General features: G+C 41.6%; 1 protein-coding gene across 10 annotated transcripts in view; it reads right to left on the bottom strand.

The window, feature by feature from the left end:
* Positions 1-14,872, bottom strand: part of LOC103141411 (R3H domain-containing protein 1-like) — a 41,438-nt gene that overhangs the window by 14,629 nt on the left and 11,937 nt on the right. For 7 of the 10 annotated variants that reach the window (XM_016673836.1, XM_016673834.1, XM_016673841.1 and 4 more), the window contains exons 3-11: positions 12,875-13,067; positions 9,530-9,547; positions 9,032-9,121; positions 5,007-5,136; positions 3,125-3,203; positions 2,063-2,122; positions 1,060-1,200; positions 734-842; positions 435-530 (exon numbers count right to left, since the gene is read on the bottom strand). In XM_016673836.1, coding sequence (XP_016529322.1) covers positions 435-530; positions 734-842; positions 1,060-1,200; positions 2,063-2,122; positions 3,125-3,203; positions 5,007-5,136; positions 9,032-9,121; positions 9,530-9,547; positions 12,875-13,027 — 876 coding nt within the window. In that variant the 5' untranslated portion in view covers positions 13,028-13,067. The remainder of the gene's footprint in view (positions 1-434; positions 531-733; positions 843-1,059; positions 1,201-2,062; positions 2,123-3,124; positions 3,204-5,006; positions 5,137-9,031; positions 9,122-9,529; positions 9,548-12,874; positions 13,068-14,872) is intronic. The other 3 variants (XM_016673835.1, XM_016673840.1, XM_016673838.1) reach the window with 3 other exon arrangements.

Genomic DNA, 14,872 nt, shown 5'->3' on the forward strand with positions numbered 1-14,872 from the left:
AAAATTCAATAACATGATTCCTTTAGTGGACACTTGAAAAGGGTGCATTTATTTTATTTTTTATGCAGAATTTGAACCCGGTGAAGCTTAAAATTATTCTAGATAGCACATATTTACAGGGAAAGTTTTTTTTTTTTTGTTTTTTATCTTAAATGCATAATATACATATTTTTGGAACAGTTATATTGCCGTTTTGAGAGACTGTATACTCCAGTTAATTAATCGATTACTAAATTAGATGACAATTATTAATCGTTTCAGCCTTTGTCCAAATCAGAGCATCTTCGTGTATAAATTCATAAAGGCAGCGATGGTAATTGGTGGCAAGAAATCCACTGAATTTGCACATGAATAGATATGACACAAAGATTTGTGAAACATGCACAACCCCCCCACCCCTTCACTCTCCACCCGCCTACACCAACAGCTCTCACATCATGTGCAAAAATCCTTTCTCTGGCTCGCTGGTACTCCTCCTCCCTCTCCTCCATCGATTTGCTCCTCTTGTCAGCTTTCAAACGCATTCGGATCTGGCAAGGACACACACACACACACACACACACACACACACACACACACACACACACACACGCAGATTCTTTAGCAGTCACAGATGCCAGATTGTCCCACTCTTCCCCAACATGTCAGAAATGAAAGTGACAGCTTGGTGAAGAAGAAAAAAATATATATATACATATTAAAAAGAAAAAAAAAAGAGAAAAAGAAAGCCTACCGTGCTGTCTTCGCGATCAAAGCTGGCGTTGTCTCGTTTGAGAATGTAGCGTTTCTGAAAATCGTCCGCCCTGTCATCCTTGATGTGCTCCGAGAATTTCTGATCGGGTCTGTTGGCGGGTGAATTCACAGGAGTTTTAGTGGCAGCTTAATTTATTACAGATGCTGACAGCTACATATGCTAACCGAGCAGCAGAGGAGGAAGTTCTCTGCCAGCTGGTTGGAAAAAGAAGATGAACTAGAACTGCCTAAAAGTGGTGCATTACTAATGTAACGTCAAGTAGGAAATAATAATAATAATAATAATAATAAAAACATCCAGCTTACATTCTAGTGTTGATGGTTTTGTTGATCACCACTGACTTTCCGCTGGGGTCCACGTTGTGATCCATGCCGAAGTAGGCGGCTACGCGATGCAGCAGCATCCGGTGGTAAGACGTCATGGGGGGGAACTTTCTCTTCTGGGTTCTACAAGCAGAAACGGGGAAAACATGCCGAGGTCATCGCTACAGAAAAGATACGGCTGGAAGCTTTCAGGCTCTGGAAACATTCAAAATAATCGTGGCGGCAACCGATGGAAGATTGGTTTACTTTAACTGCATTAATTGTTATTCCTGGGCCAGTTCTGGTTTCAGATTTTTCTCCCAACGTTCAGATTCAGGTTTGAGGTCCAGAATGCATCTCTTTAAGCTCAACAGCCATTTGGTTTTAGATTAGTAATGAAAATGGAACCAAACAACCATCTTATTTACTCCAAAAAACAGATTTAACAAATTGCTGCATCACATTTTCTGCCAGGCGAGCAGACGTGCTGTGATAATTGTAGTTTGGATTAAGAGGACATATTCATGTGAGATGATAAGGCGACAAATCGGCTGATTAATCAGTGCAATGAAGCAAATTAAATTAACAGCTAAAAGATAAAGAAAAAAGATCAACACTGACCAATCAATCGGTCAAAGTTTGCAGATTTTTACATAATCATGATGCCTTGAGGTGACTTATTTTGTTCTGAAATGTTGTGATAAACTGAACTGAATTAGGAACTCCCTCTATTGATGCATGTATAGACTAAAAATAAAAAGCTTTTATTCTGAGTTGGATAAAACCCAGATTAAGGTCAGGGAGACGTTGTTCTTCCTTGATTTTCTGATTTATTCAAAACTTCCACCTCCATCAAAGAACCTGCAGCTTTTTTTTCTCTCTCTCTCTCTCTTATGTGTTTTAGTTTGAAGAGAAAAATCTTTCAAAGGACTCCAGCTGAGTCAGCCTGGAAAAGCCTGTTCAGTGCATTTGTTGTTAATAATAAAACAAAGAAGTTAAATCTCACTCATTATTGCTGATGAAATCCAAGATGTCCTGTTCCAACTTTAGCAGCATGATTCGATCCCTGAGAGGAAGAGGACACGATGCATTATGTAAACTTTCAATACTATTAAATTGCTAAACAAATAGAAACAGCAGAGAAAAATTTATATAATAATCCATCTATGCCTGTCAAAATTATTGAGTTTGTAGAACTAATCTGACCAAAAGATAAACACTAAAAACATTCAGTCCAACATCTAAGATGCATCTATAATAAATAAACTAAATACTAACTAAATGCTGCACAATTTGGAACTGACTTTTATACTTTCAATTTAATCCAAATAAATCCCAATTCAATACAGTTACATCCCAAATAACGTTTGGAAATCCAGTAAAGTACAATTTCCAATTTTACTATTTTGAAGTTACAATGAAATGCATCATTTAAAGTCCATTTAAATATTTGCTTCGCACAAAAATCCATAATCTCTTCAACCGCTTTGCATTTTGTTACATTTTTCAGGCATTTTATCTAACAGACAAACACAAATTTTAAAATAATTACAATAGAAACCACCGGACCATTACATACATATGTGGGCATTACCGACATTTTAATTCAGCCCCTTTAACTCTGCTGCCCAAAAAATAAAATGTGATCCAATTCAATCTAAAACATAAAACAAAGCAATGTTTAGCTTAAATTAATTGGTGATCCAATCCAGACTATTTTTTTTTATCAAATTAAATAGTAGCTTCTACGCTATCACCTCTAAATTGCCACATCTCTCCCTAAAATATAAAATGTCTTATTTAATAAATTGCCATGTTGAACTTCTGGGCTACAAAGTTTCCTGTAAAGTGGACTCTGCTTGGATTTATGGCTCCCATGATGCTTTGTTAAAAGTACGAAGAGGAACATTAAGTTATAGCCAAGGGGAATTCACTCACTGCTGCAATCGCAGCAAAGTGAATTGACTTCACTGCAGACAATTAGGATTTTAAATGCTTCTGTAAGCGGATCATTAGACACTACAGATGAACTCCTTAATGGGGGGGAAGAGACGCTGCCGCTTCTTACCTAGGGTTGCTCTTCAGCGTGTTGACGAGGAACTCGTGGAGGTCTATGCCGGTGGAGTCAGTGTAGTCCTGACTCGAATCTAACCAGGAAGGACACAACGTACATCATTTCTCTAAATTAGTTTCTAATAAGTGTTAACTTCCACTACTAATGAGACATCTTTGGCTAAAACGGGATTAACTCCAGGGCAAAAACTTTTCAGGGGGGAAAAAAAAAAGAAAAGGAAAAAAAAAAGGAGGGCTGCTTCTTGGAGTCGAACGCTGTCAGAGCAGCCGTTTAAGAAAGCGACATTCCCAGTGAAGGAACATGCCTCGGCGGGACCCATCGGAGGGAGTTAAGGGACGCCAGAGCTCGCTCCCGTCTGTGGGTGTCTGCTTTCTATAATTGGAGGCCGCCTCATCAGCGGTGTTGCTCCACAGAGGGAAGCAGACACCTTTCCGCGCCTGTGGGAATCCATATAATTGCTTCGCACCTTGAGCTTTTTGGCAATTAACTGAATCGCGCCAATTATCAGCCCATAATGAGATATCGCTTAAAAAAAAAAAAGAGAGGAGACGAGCTTTTGGACAAACTGGAGGGACAGAGAGCTAAAAAGAAATGTTTAGGACTGGTGTGTCCCCCGGTGACGAGGCAAAAGGATATAATTATTAGAAGGCTGTAATCTGCCGGAGTGACACAGATTGTGTGATTAGTATCATTAAGGCTCTTGGCTTCGTCTCAATTCCGCTGAATCTTATCAATAGCAAAAAAAAACCCAACAAAAAACAACAACTTATATCTATATATGGCATCCAATTCTGGACAGGAAGTAAAGCGCATGGATTATTTTTGGCTCTTTTTTCCAAGTGAGCAATGTTTATAAATGAGGTCTCAGGGGGCGGCGATGTAAGGAAATCTAAGGCGTTAATGGAAACCGTTTCCTGACTTCAGTCGTGGTGCGTCTTCATCAGGTAGCGGGAATGTAAAACCAGATGTGCACCAGTTCCCCCCTGCATCTCTACAGATGTGCAAATTCTGCACAAATCTGACAAGTTGAACGATACAAGCATCAATAAGTGTTTAAAAGTTACTAGAAAAACATTTCTTGTTAGCAAAACTAGTTGAAGTCAATGAACAGTGATTTTTAACGCAAAGCATGAATGGTACTCAGTACCACAAAACATTAAAGTACTGAAAATATATTATACAAATCATTTTTTAAAGAGATGGATATGTGTGTGTGTGTATTTATGAATGTAGGAATGTTACTGTACATGTGTGTTTTATGTGCGTCACAGTATATTACAAAGTAGACATCATTTTAAATGAAGGTTTAAATTTTTATCATGTATGGAAATATTTACATATTTTAAACTAAAGACTTTATTTAAAAGTGATGGAAAATTGAATGCGTTACTTCAAATCTTCTTCTGTCTATTTTATACAAATTGAAACCGGGAGGAAAATTAAAAGCTTATTAACCATTTCTCATTAATAAAGCAGTTTTGGTATAAAAAGCTGCAGCACGATAAAGTGTGCTTCTGTCACAAGTTGAACTATATCACATATCAAACGTAGCTTCGTTAAGAAATGTGTAATTAATCTATACAAGTCATTTTAAAAAGCAATAGTTTTAAGAAAGGTAATACATTTTCCAAAAAGTGGCTTTAAAATAAGAAATTAAAATAAAAAATGATTTTTCAGTGAAGCTTGTTCATCTGTATGTATTTACATGGAAAAGCACAGAGCTAAGTACGGTGGAGGAGGTGTAATGCTGTGGGACAGTTATTAAATTTTATTTAACTTATTTTTGCCCTTAAACGCTAAACCTTCACAATGGTGTGAAAGGAAGACAAACTTCCAAAGAGAGACGTTTAAGTTCTGGTTTCTTTTCATTCTTTACCTCTTGAGAGCATTTTTCTCGGCGCCTTCTCCGGTTTGTCCACCTTGTCGCAGCCGCCTTCTTTCTCGGCTTGGTCCTTCGCGCCCCGCTCCTCGTTTTCGAAGGCTGGAGGGGGGAGGAGTCCATCCTGCTGGGGGAAGAAAGAAATTAAATTCCCGCCGACGTCCGTTTTACAAGGTCAGCTCTTTGTGTGAAAGCATGGCTTTGATTTAAACACTCAGATAAACTAAAAATACCTCCCAAACAGAGAGTGCAGCGGTGTCGACGTTTTTCCAAGAGCGTCAAACGCAAAACGTGACCCCCAAGGTCTGCTATGTATGACAGACAAGGCCTTAATTTGAAAAGGAGGCATTCAATAAGAGCGTGATCTTGCCTCCGGTTCTGGGTTAATTAGACGACGGCATGTGCTACAGAAGCCTCGGCGAGACACTTAAACTCCTGGTTTATCACTGAAACAAGCGATAATGCGCCTGCGTCTGCACATTCCAAATTGCTATGGCAATTAATCTTCAGATTAGCTTGTTTTTATTAAAACCACCTGAATAATACATGAATCTGGAGCCTAAAATTAAACAACGCTGCAGATTTCGGTCCAGAAAATCCGACAGGACGACGGGGGGGTTAGTCATAATCCTGCGAAAAAATCCAGAGAATCGGGAGGAAAATCTTTTTCTGCAAAAGATGGCCTCAGTTTGACTCGAGACGGGCTCGTCTTTGCCGCGCGCTCGCTTTTCGACTCGGAGCTGTATCTGATTTGCTTTTCAGGCACTTTGACAAAAGCTGAAAGGGAAAAAAGCTGAGAGGTTCCCGCTGCACTGTAAGTGGATTAAGCACAAGTCTGGGAAGTTAACATCAGAGAGTCTCTGGGAGGCTGCATGTGTGGCGTAAAGGAAAAGGAAAAGAAAAAAAAAAGTGAATGAACCTAGTGGTGGGAGAGCAGATCATAACAGAAAAGAAAAAAAAAGGTCAGGAGTTTGATCCCTGTAACAGCTGCGCAGCAAGATAATGAGATGCTGCAGAACATATATGAAAATGTAATATGCAAATGAGCGATGTGACTGACTAATTGCCTGTGTGAGACTTGGAGAGCTTTGGAAGTGACAGCAAGTTTGTGCGCGCTCGTCAAAGCAGAGGATTTTTTCTCCCCTTCCCCTCCTCTTTCTCTATCTCTCCAGGCGAGAAGCGCTGATGTTTGCTACTTAATGCCACCCTCCGCATCGGCGTGGAAACCGCCGGGCTGATGTGCAGCTGTTGCGAGCTGCCTCATTTGTTTCCTGACATCCATTTTACCTCGAGATAAAGGGAAAAACAGCGGGAAAATGATGGTCCTGCGAGTGTGTAATGAGCATGCTGTCAAGTCTGAAACAAAAAAGGTATGGCAAGCATTCAGAAGCCCCCCTGTTCCTCCCACAGCCGACGACTACGGTTCAGGGATCGGAGCTGACAGCCAGGTTTCTCAGGACTCGGACAGCCTGTAAGCCCTTTGTTAGCTCCTACTTGACGGAGGAGACAGTAATGTGAAGTGGTGAACAATAGAAAACCTTCAGATGTGAAGATCTTAGAAGATTGATAGAGAATCAGTGCTCACAGAGCTGGATTTGTACTCCACTAACGTTTCTCTCTCTCCTCCTTTATTGCGTTACCTCAGCCCTCTAGGTTAGTTTGCCGCAGAAGGAGTTTCGACCAATAACAGAAATGGGTGGAGGAGAGGGTGTTGAGTAGGGGGGGGGGAATATAAGGAGTATTCAATTAAAGCGCTCCACAGCTCTCTGTAGCTGACGTGCGGAAATTGTAATTTCCTCGACATGATTGATGGCGGTAATACAGGACGTCGTGTGAGTGCAGACGACGCGAGACTGAAGCGGGAATACTGCCGCGCCCTCCGGTCACGGGGCGCGCTGCTGACTTGCTTTGAGACGCCACGGGACGGGACTCACCTGTGTGGAAATGTGTGTGTGTGTGGGGAGTTGTGCAGAGCGGCGTGTAATGGGAGAAGTTTGATCGGCGGCGAGGTGGGGTGGGGGGGGACTTCGCCTGGAGAAACAGCGTAAATGCGGCATCGATTTGCTGGGGTAACGGCCGGCGAGGCGAGCCGCTGGAGCCCAACGCTCTTTTGTTTTGATGATGCTATGGTTTCATAAAGCGGCCACAGACGGGTATTTAATCATAGCTGTCAGACAAAGGCTGCTAATCAAGCGTCAGCGGTCTATCTGGCCGGTTTTAATGAGCCGAAATAAATTCATGATCTAAGGTCAGCTCTTTTGACGTAGGCTGGAGTTTATAATAAAATATCTGCAAGGTGTAAGAACTTCCAATGATCTGAGTGACATGTGGACACCTTTAAAACTCAATTTATTTTAGCACCTTTTGGTTTAATTTCCTTTTGATTTAATTTCAGCATTTTTTGTGTTTGGTTTGATTAGTGATCAAAATTGCAACATTTGTCCCACTTTCAGCTGGTGCGGTTCTCTTTTGCACTGCGCTGTGTCAAAGAATCCAAACTAATTGAAAAATCAGTTCCCCTCCTCGCCTGTGGTGGCACTGCATCAAGAACTACTGAAGGAAATGACACAAAAACATCAGAACATCAAATGAGCGCAACTTCCTTCTTCTCAAAAAAAAAAAAAACAAAAAAAAAAAACAACAAATGGATTGGCTTCAGATTTTTGCAGTTGCAGGGTTTTCTTGTGTCCTTGGTAAAAGACCATAAGATATTTTCATGCTAGCGCTAGTTAGTATTTGTTTTGGTTGTACAAGAATGTACCAACTTGTATCAGAATGCCCCGTGCTACTGTCCACTTCTTGCTTTTGGAGCGATCTCCAGTCTACTTGCAGTTGCACATGCTTTTGAGCCGCACCAGAATTCACTTTAGCAACCCGAGACCGAGGTTTGTATGCAGACCAGAGTTTACTTCTTAGGTCTTCATTTAAATTCTATTACCTCCCCAAACAAACCCGACTTTCTAGAGTTTGATTAAAGCAGACTAAACTGGCTAAGTTTTCAAGTACTACCATTTGTATGCAAATAAATGAATGATAAAGATAAGGCTCAGACATTGAAGGGTATTCATATTAACTTGTTAATGTGAAGATCTGACAAGCAGCAGCACAATTCAGCGCCATCTCTGGTCTAGAGTCATCAGATCTTTCCCATTGGTTACGGTTTGATCATTTTGACTGTAATTTTTGCAAAATAAAATGGAGCCTAACTGATCAGGAGCTTAGCAACCACAATGTTTAAACATATCACGGCAAAGACAATCAGCTTTTTAAAAAGCTTTGGGTATTCAAAATCAACTTGGGCATATTTTCTAAATTCAGGCCGAGTGTTAAGGAAGTCAACACTCTGAATCAAGGTGTGGAGGTTCTTTTCTTTTAGTCAAAATTATGAAAAGTAAAAAATGACCAAAAGACTCTTAGAGGGATGCATAACATCTGAAATTACTAAGATATTGGTGCATAATCACAGAACCATCAAATGTTTTGGTTGAAAATGGTCAAAAGAGTCGTAAGACTTGTGTTGAGGAACAAGAAGTCAAGAAGTTGAAGTGAATCAAGCATGAAGCAACCAGGAAGCCATCATCTCCCAGTTCTGCCATATTCCAGAACTGCAACCTACCTGGAATAGCTAGAAGTACAAGATGTTCAGAGCTCAGAGACGTGGGCAAGGCAAGGAATCCTGAAACCCAACCATCACTGAACAAGACGCATCAGATGACTGGTCTAAGCTGAGCCAAGAAATATCTGGAGACAGGTTTTTCAAAGGTTTTATAGATGAAATGAGAGTCCTTGACGGTCTTTCCAAGCTGGAATTCAAATGTCACTGGATACAATTCAAATTAGCTGGGTTTACCCATGCCACATACTGGGTTTAAGTATGAGGTTGTGAAAAAAAAAAAAAAGAGTATTGATGAGTACCAGAGATACTGTATGACTGGTAAAATCAAAACCCTACCAAACAAATCCTTAGAACAACATCTAAAGCAACATCTATATAGACTGGAGATATTCAGGGAAATGTTTACCTGAGGTGCAGCAGAAGGTTCAGGAATAGGGAGAGGAAAGGATTCTTCGCACACTGCCAGGCTCCGCACCAGCTTTAGCCTGGTACTGGACTAATGGGGGGAAGGATTCAGGTAGGTGGGCACAGTTAAAAACCATGCACACACAAATGCATCAATATTGCGCATCGATGACGAACGATGGTCCACAGCTGCAAGCAAAACGCACTTTTCAGCGAGCGAATGTTTTGACTGATCTATGAGCTGCCAAAAATGAAAAAGAAAACTGAATTTCAAGGGAGAAATCAAAGTGGCGAGCTCAAAGAAGCGTCCAAACTAGTCTCCCTGTGCATCTCAACATATAGCTGTGCAAAGGATCTCCAGACATCTGCGGCAGCACACACAGACGTCTTGACAGGAAACAGGTGTACGGCTTCAAACATGGAGAAAATGAACGCCATCCAAACGCACATGAGACAGGATGAAGCATCCTACAACATGCAGGGTTCAAGCGAGTCATACCTTGGAGTACTTCACAGGCTGTCCAGAGGTGAGAGATGAGGGGGGTGGAGGGGAATAAGTGCACAGAAAACACACAATAAAACACAAACCACACAAAGTTTGAAGGCGAACGGAGGGGCTGCTACTTCAGGAAGTGAAGGATTTCTGAATTATACATGAATGCCCCAGATTTCCACAAAAAGGCTTTGAGTGACTTAAACAATTTAGACAGGCAAAAAACTAAGGGATGTAATGCTTTTTTCATGCCTCTGTCAAGAACAAAGACATTAAGAGCGCGAAAAAACTAAAGTGACACTTATCTGTGAAATTAAAAATTAAATTCTCTTTGAAATATTACATCTCTAAGTGCAAAAGAAAATCTGCCCCAAGATTTTAAAGCGACCAGATTCTGTGTCCGTACTGCCTGATGCTGCCACCACCATGTTTCATAATGGAGACGGCGTTCAAGGTGATGCGCTGTGTTTTTTTTGTTTGTTTTTTTCACTTGTTAGTTTTTCTAAAAGAAAGAAAATAAATGCACATTATGGCTGAGAAATCAATAATTGAAATAATTATCAACTCCTTTGCTGGGCCTTTAACTGGAGAATAAAGACCCAGGGTTTCCCCCAGTGTATTATGAGCCTGGCGGGCCACCAGGCTTTACTTGTGCTCCCACAAAGCTTAGCATTGCTTTTGTTTTTTTGTTTTTTAAGTCTTTTTAAAATGTTTGCATTTTTAAGACTTTATTAGTTAGTGTTCGGGTATTAATCTTCCAATCTTTCAATAACACATAATTATCAAGTGATATTTTCAAATTTCATGCCAACTTGAAACATTTTTTAACTCAAAAACACGACGGGGCACTGGATGAACGACTGCCCTAGCACCCAAACACCGGGCTTTCCCAGGGAAACCTTGAAGGCCATTTGTGCCAGTTTTTTTTTTTTATTAATCAGAATAATCGATAACTAAAATAATGGTCAGAGCCGTAATGCACATTTCCTCTTTCTTTGGCTGGTGAGGTAATATCTGAAGACACTAAACTCCCTTCAGGTGTTTGGCTGCAAGACATTTGGATCAGCGTTTGCGCTGCAAAGCGAGCGCTCCCATTCGGGATGAGATGCGACACAGGCCACCCATCGGCGTGCGAGACAGCTTTATGCGCTGCTGCCTCTCTGTGTGCGTCTCTGAGAAAACAGAAGGCAACTCAGCAGCACGCAGGAGAGTGGAAGGCAGAGAGAGGGCCTCTGCTTCCTAATCCCAACATGGATCTTTACACACACACTCCTCTGTCCTCCCACTTGTCCTCTAAAAAAAAAAAAAAAATCAAAAGGACAACCCCTCCTCCTCTCCATCGACGAGCTCGAGGGGCAAATAACACCTATAAAAAATTGAAATGGGCTGCTGTTCGCCTGTGACCTGCCGCGCCCCGCTCTATATCAGGTGATACGGATGCAGGGGAGCGGGCTGGGACTGTGAGCGCACCGCTACACCGGCTAATTGAGCGGTGTGGGGCCGGAGGGGAATGAACAATGCCGGCAGGATATAAAGGAATGGGGGGGTGGAGGGGGAAGAAGGAAAGGGCTGAAGTCAGCAAAAGTGGGGCGCCCGCCCGGCCACCTGCCCCGCCACGAAGGACGGAGCAGGAGAGCTTGGGGCAGATGGCGACAAAGTCATTCCGACGTACCTCCAGTGCTACCTTCCTACAACCGTCTCCTTGTTTGAATTGCTCCTATATTTCTCCCACTGTGAAAGCCTGAGGCGGTTAAACCGACGCAGCTGTGCAAAGAAACGGGAACTGGTTCACGAGCTGCTGGAGAGGTCGGACACGGGCAGACCGCTGGGGCTTCTTACACTTTCTGTCAAGTTACATCCACAAACCAGCATAGTTGTAAAGTATGTGGTTAAAAAACAAAAGATGAATAAAAAGGAAGTGTGCTGGATATTTCAACACCTACAAACGGAGATTTTTTCCATTTTTCCCCAAATATTTTCAACTGGACAATTACAATATATATATACAATATATATTAAGGCTGCACCCATATAAAAATGTGATATTGTGATGGTTGATATGCAATATTGTATATATTTCAGCACTATTTTGACACTTTGGGAAAAAAAATAAACAGACTACAAAATATAAAGTGTGCTATATTATTATTATTATTCACTTATTTGAGTTCATCCATCACATAAAAACAGCCAAAAAATACATCCTAGTTTATGGTTTTAATGCTATAAAATGTGAATGTTTGGACTTCCTTGCTAGAAAACGACTAGTTAATCCTGCCACCTCTGCGACATTTCCCTGCACTTAATCAAATTAACTGGAAAATGAACAATTTCCCCCACTTTAACATCCTAGCTTTGTTTTGCCATAATACTACCGACGCCTTTTCGCCTTCCTCCTGTAATCCCCCTCCCCGCCTCACAACCTCTCCGCCCATCTGCCTTCCCCTCCGCTCTCTCCTGCTGCTCCCCCACATGCTGGTGTCATTCTGTTCCTCAGGGTTACAAAGAAGCAGGAAGTTGGTAGATAAGCCAGGATTTCAGCTCCCGATTATCTGCCTGCCTGACTCTCTCTCGCTCTCCCCGCCGTCTCCAACCACAAGGCCAGATTGGCCTGAATCCTATTTTTAGGCTGTAGCCAGAGATTGTTTTTGCCTTTAGTGGATTTTGGCTCTTTGAAAACACTTAAGAGGGATTTCACGTTGTTTTACAGGGGGATTTTTTTGTGTCGGGGAGGGGATTTAGTTGTCTAATTCAGTCGGCTCCGGTTTTAATTTGGGAAATCAAATTAACAAGTGCAAATTTCATGAAGTCCCAGTGCACAGTGTTCCAGTGACATACACCTAATTAATTAGCAGTTTTACTGAAAGTGATCTCAGCTGTCCTGAATCCCCAATAGATCATTCCTTTAGTGTCCTGATCTTTCACAATTGATTCGCAGCAGACGCACGTCATTGAATGTCACCGACTGACCTTAGCAGTTAAGAAAGGCAGAGTCGAGGCCCTCGTTATTATCTCAGATTGTCAAAGATTACAATTTTCAGAAATTATTATTTTTTTCCCCCCCCACTTTCTTCGCCGGGGAAAAGCTTGAATGCCGCAGGTGACAGGAGATCCCCCCGGGCGGTGAGGGGGGAAGTGGAGGGTTTTGACGTTGACAGCTCCTGAGTTTTCATGGAAATGAGCGCGGAGAAGGAGTCAAAATGTTTGCCGAGGCTGTCATGTGTCCCGGCTGCTGGGAGACTCTCTCAAAGTGACACCTGCTTTCACAGTAGTGCTCAATCATGTCATGTACGAAGGCGCCGGCCACCGTGCTTTCCCGGCGCCTCGCTCGGCTCCAGCGTAGCTCATTACCTGAATGTCCTTCTTGTTGTTGCCGCCATGTTCTTCCTTGCTGCCATGGCTCTGGTCGCGGACCTCGGGCTTGGCGGTGTTGTCTCTGGCGGGTGACGCGGCGTCCTCAGGAACCTTCATCGTTTCAGCATCCGCGATATCGGACATTCTCATCGCAAAGTCTTACTGGGAGATGCTGGCGAATACTGGGAACCTAGGAGACGGGAACAAGACGCTGTTAAAGGTAGTTTCCCCTTGAACCGGTAATATTTGTTTAAGTTAATTGTTGTTAGCACAGAACAGTATACGCTCGGGTTTGCCAACCTTCAATATGACGAACAAAAATGTTTTTAAAATGCAGTGAACTCTCTAACGGAGATGCACCGATCAGGTGGACTGACCAGCCGATTCCAGTTTTGGTTGGTTCAGAAACACATTCAGACTCTTGTGTTTCATTTCTACAATTAAAAAACAACAACAAATCCAACATCTAAGTGATCGATAGTACAAAAAATAGGCAATTATTTCAACATTTAAACTTCATCAGCAAGAGCTGAGAAGGAAAATATTTTGATTATTGTCCACCTGACCGGTGCAGCATTCATCTTTTGCTGAACCAACTTTTCTTTTATTGTTTACAGTGAGCGATCTCAATTACAAAAAAACTCAGGAAATACTAAATGCTTGTTTAAATAATGGAGAAAAAAAAAAAAAAAAAAAACGGCACTATTTTTCTTCATCAAAATGGAAATTACTGAGAAATGTAACTTTTAATCTTTTATCATGAAATGTATCCAAACTGGCTGGTCCCATTTTATCCACTTATCACACTTCAACATGTTTTGCTTCGAGTTAAGTGAAATTGAGATAAAAGTACGAGACATCTGATGCATAAATAGGGATAATTTTGTTATTCCATTAAATTTATTTTTGCCAACGAACCTGCAGCCAAAGTTTTTTATTTTTTTTTAAACTGTCAATTTGTTACAGTTCACTAAAAGAAAAATCTGAAATTCACACTTCCGCATCAGCTGGTAAAAACCGAATCGGTGCAAGTTTCCCCTCAGCATTAGGCTCTGTAGAAAGAAAATGTGTCAATTAATTTGATGCCATAGCGGCAGACTATGAAGTGATAAATTAAATTATTCATATAAAATCAGCCCCACAGTGGAAACATCTGTTCTCCGTCGGTCCACATGTTTGTTCCCATGTACTTATGGGTGTTTACTCTGCTGTTCTAGCAGCATCTCAAAAAAACAAAACAAAAAAAAAAAACAGAGCTGCAGTGCTGCAGGAGTAATCGCTCTGTTAAACACATCTCTGCCACACAAGAGGCTTTTGATTTGACCTCCAGCTTGAGTTTTCATTGCTGGATTAACAAAAGTGTAACCGGTGTTATTAATGGTTTTCCCCCTGAATGGAATCCAGACTAAATTAGCGATGCCTGCTTTTGACAAGCAAGAAAGTTTCTAACAACAAGGTCGCCGCTGCAGAGGCAAGAACAAAGAAGAGGGAGGCCGCTGATGTCACCAGCACAGTCTGTGGTCATCAGTCACTACTTATTCTTCACAGGCTCACGGCTTTGCAGCTGTTCAGCTTCAGACAATGGACATGACTGGACGACACGCCGCAGGCGGACAGTTTCCCTGTGTGAGAAAATTGATTTGGATGCTGGTGTGTTAGCGAGGCATTTAGAAATCAGCTCTTTTGAAAAGGTTTTTCCTGGAGTTTTACAAAGCAAAAATGGCTCTAAGTAGTTACAGTTTTCAAAATCTTGTTGAGAAGACAAAAAAAATTAAAAATACCGAAGCGATAAGAATTTTCTATGGAAAATAAAAGGAGCGCCACCTAGCAGTCTTATTAAGGTAACGCTGTTCAAAAGCAACCGCTAGCAGGTTTGAGGGCACCGACCGCAGCCTGGTTGAATAAATATATACACCAACATATTTCAGGACACTAGCCTATTATTGCTTTAAAACAGGGGTCCCCAAACTACGGCCCGCGGGCCGGATCCGGCCC

Source organism: Poecilia formosa, unplaced genomic scaffold (assembly GCF_000485575.1).
Source record: "Poecilia formosa unplaced genomic scaffold, Poecilia_formosa-5.1.2 Scaffold83, whole genome shotgun sequence".
Classification (NCBI taxonomy): domain Eukaryota; kingdom Metazoa; phylum Chordata; class Actinopteri; order Cyprinodontiformes; family Poeciliidae; genus Poecilia; species Poecilia formosa.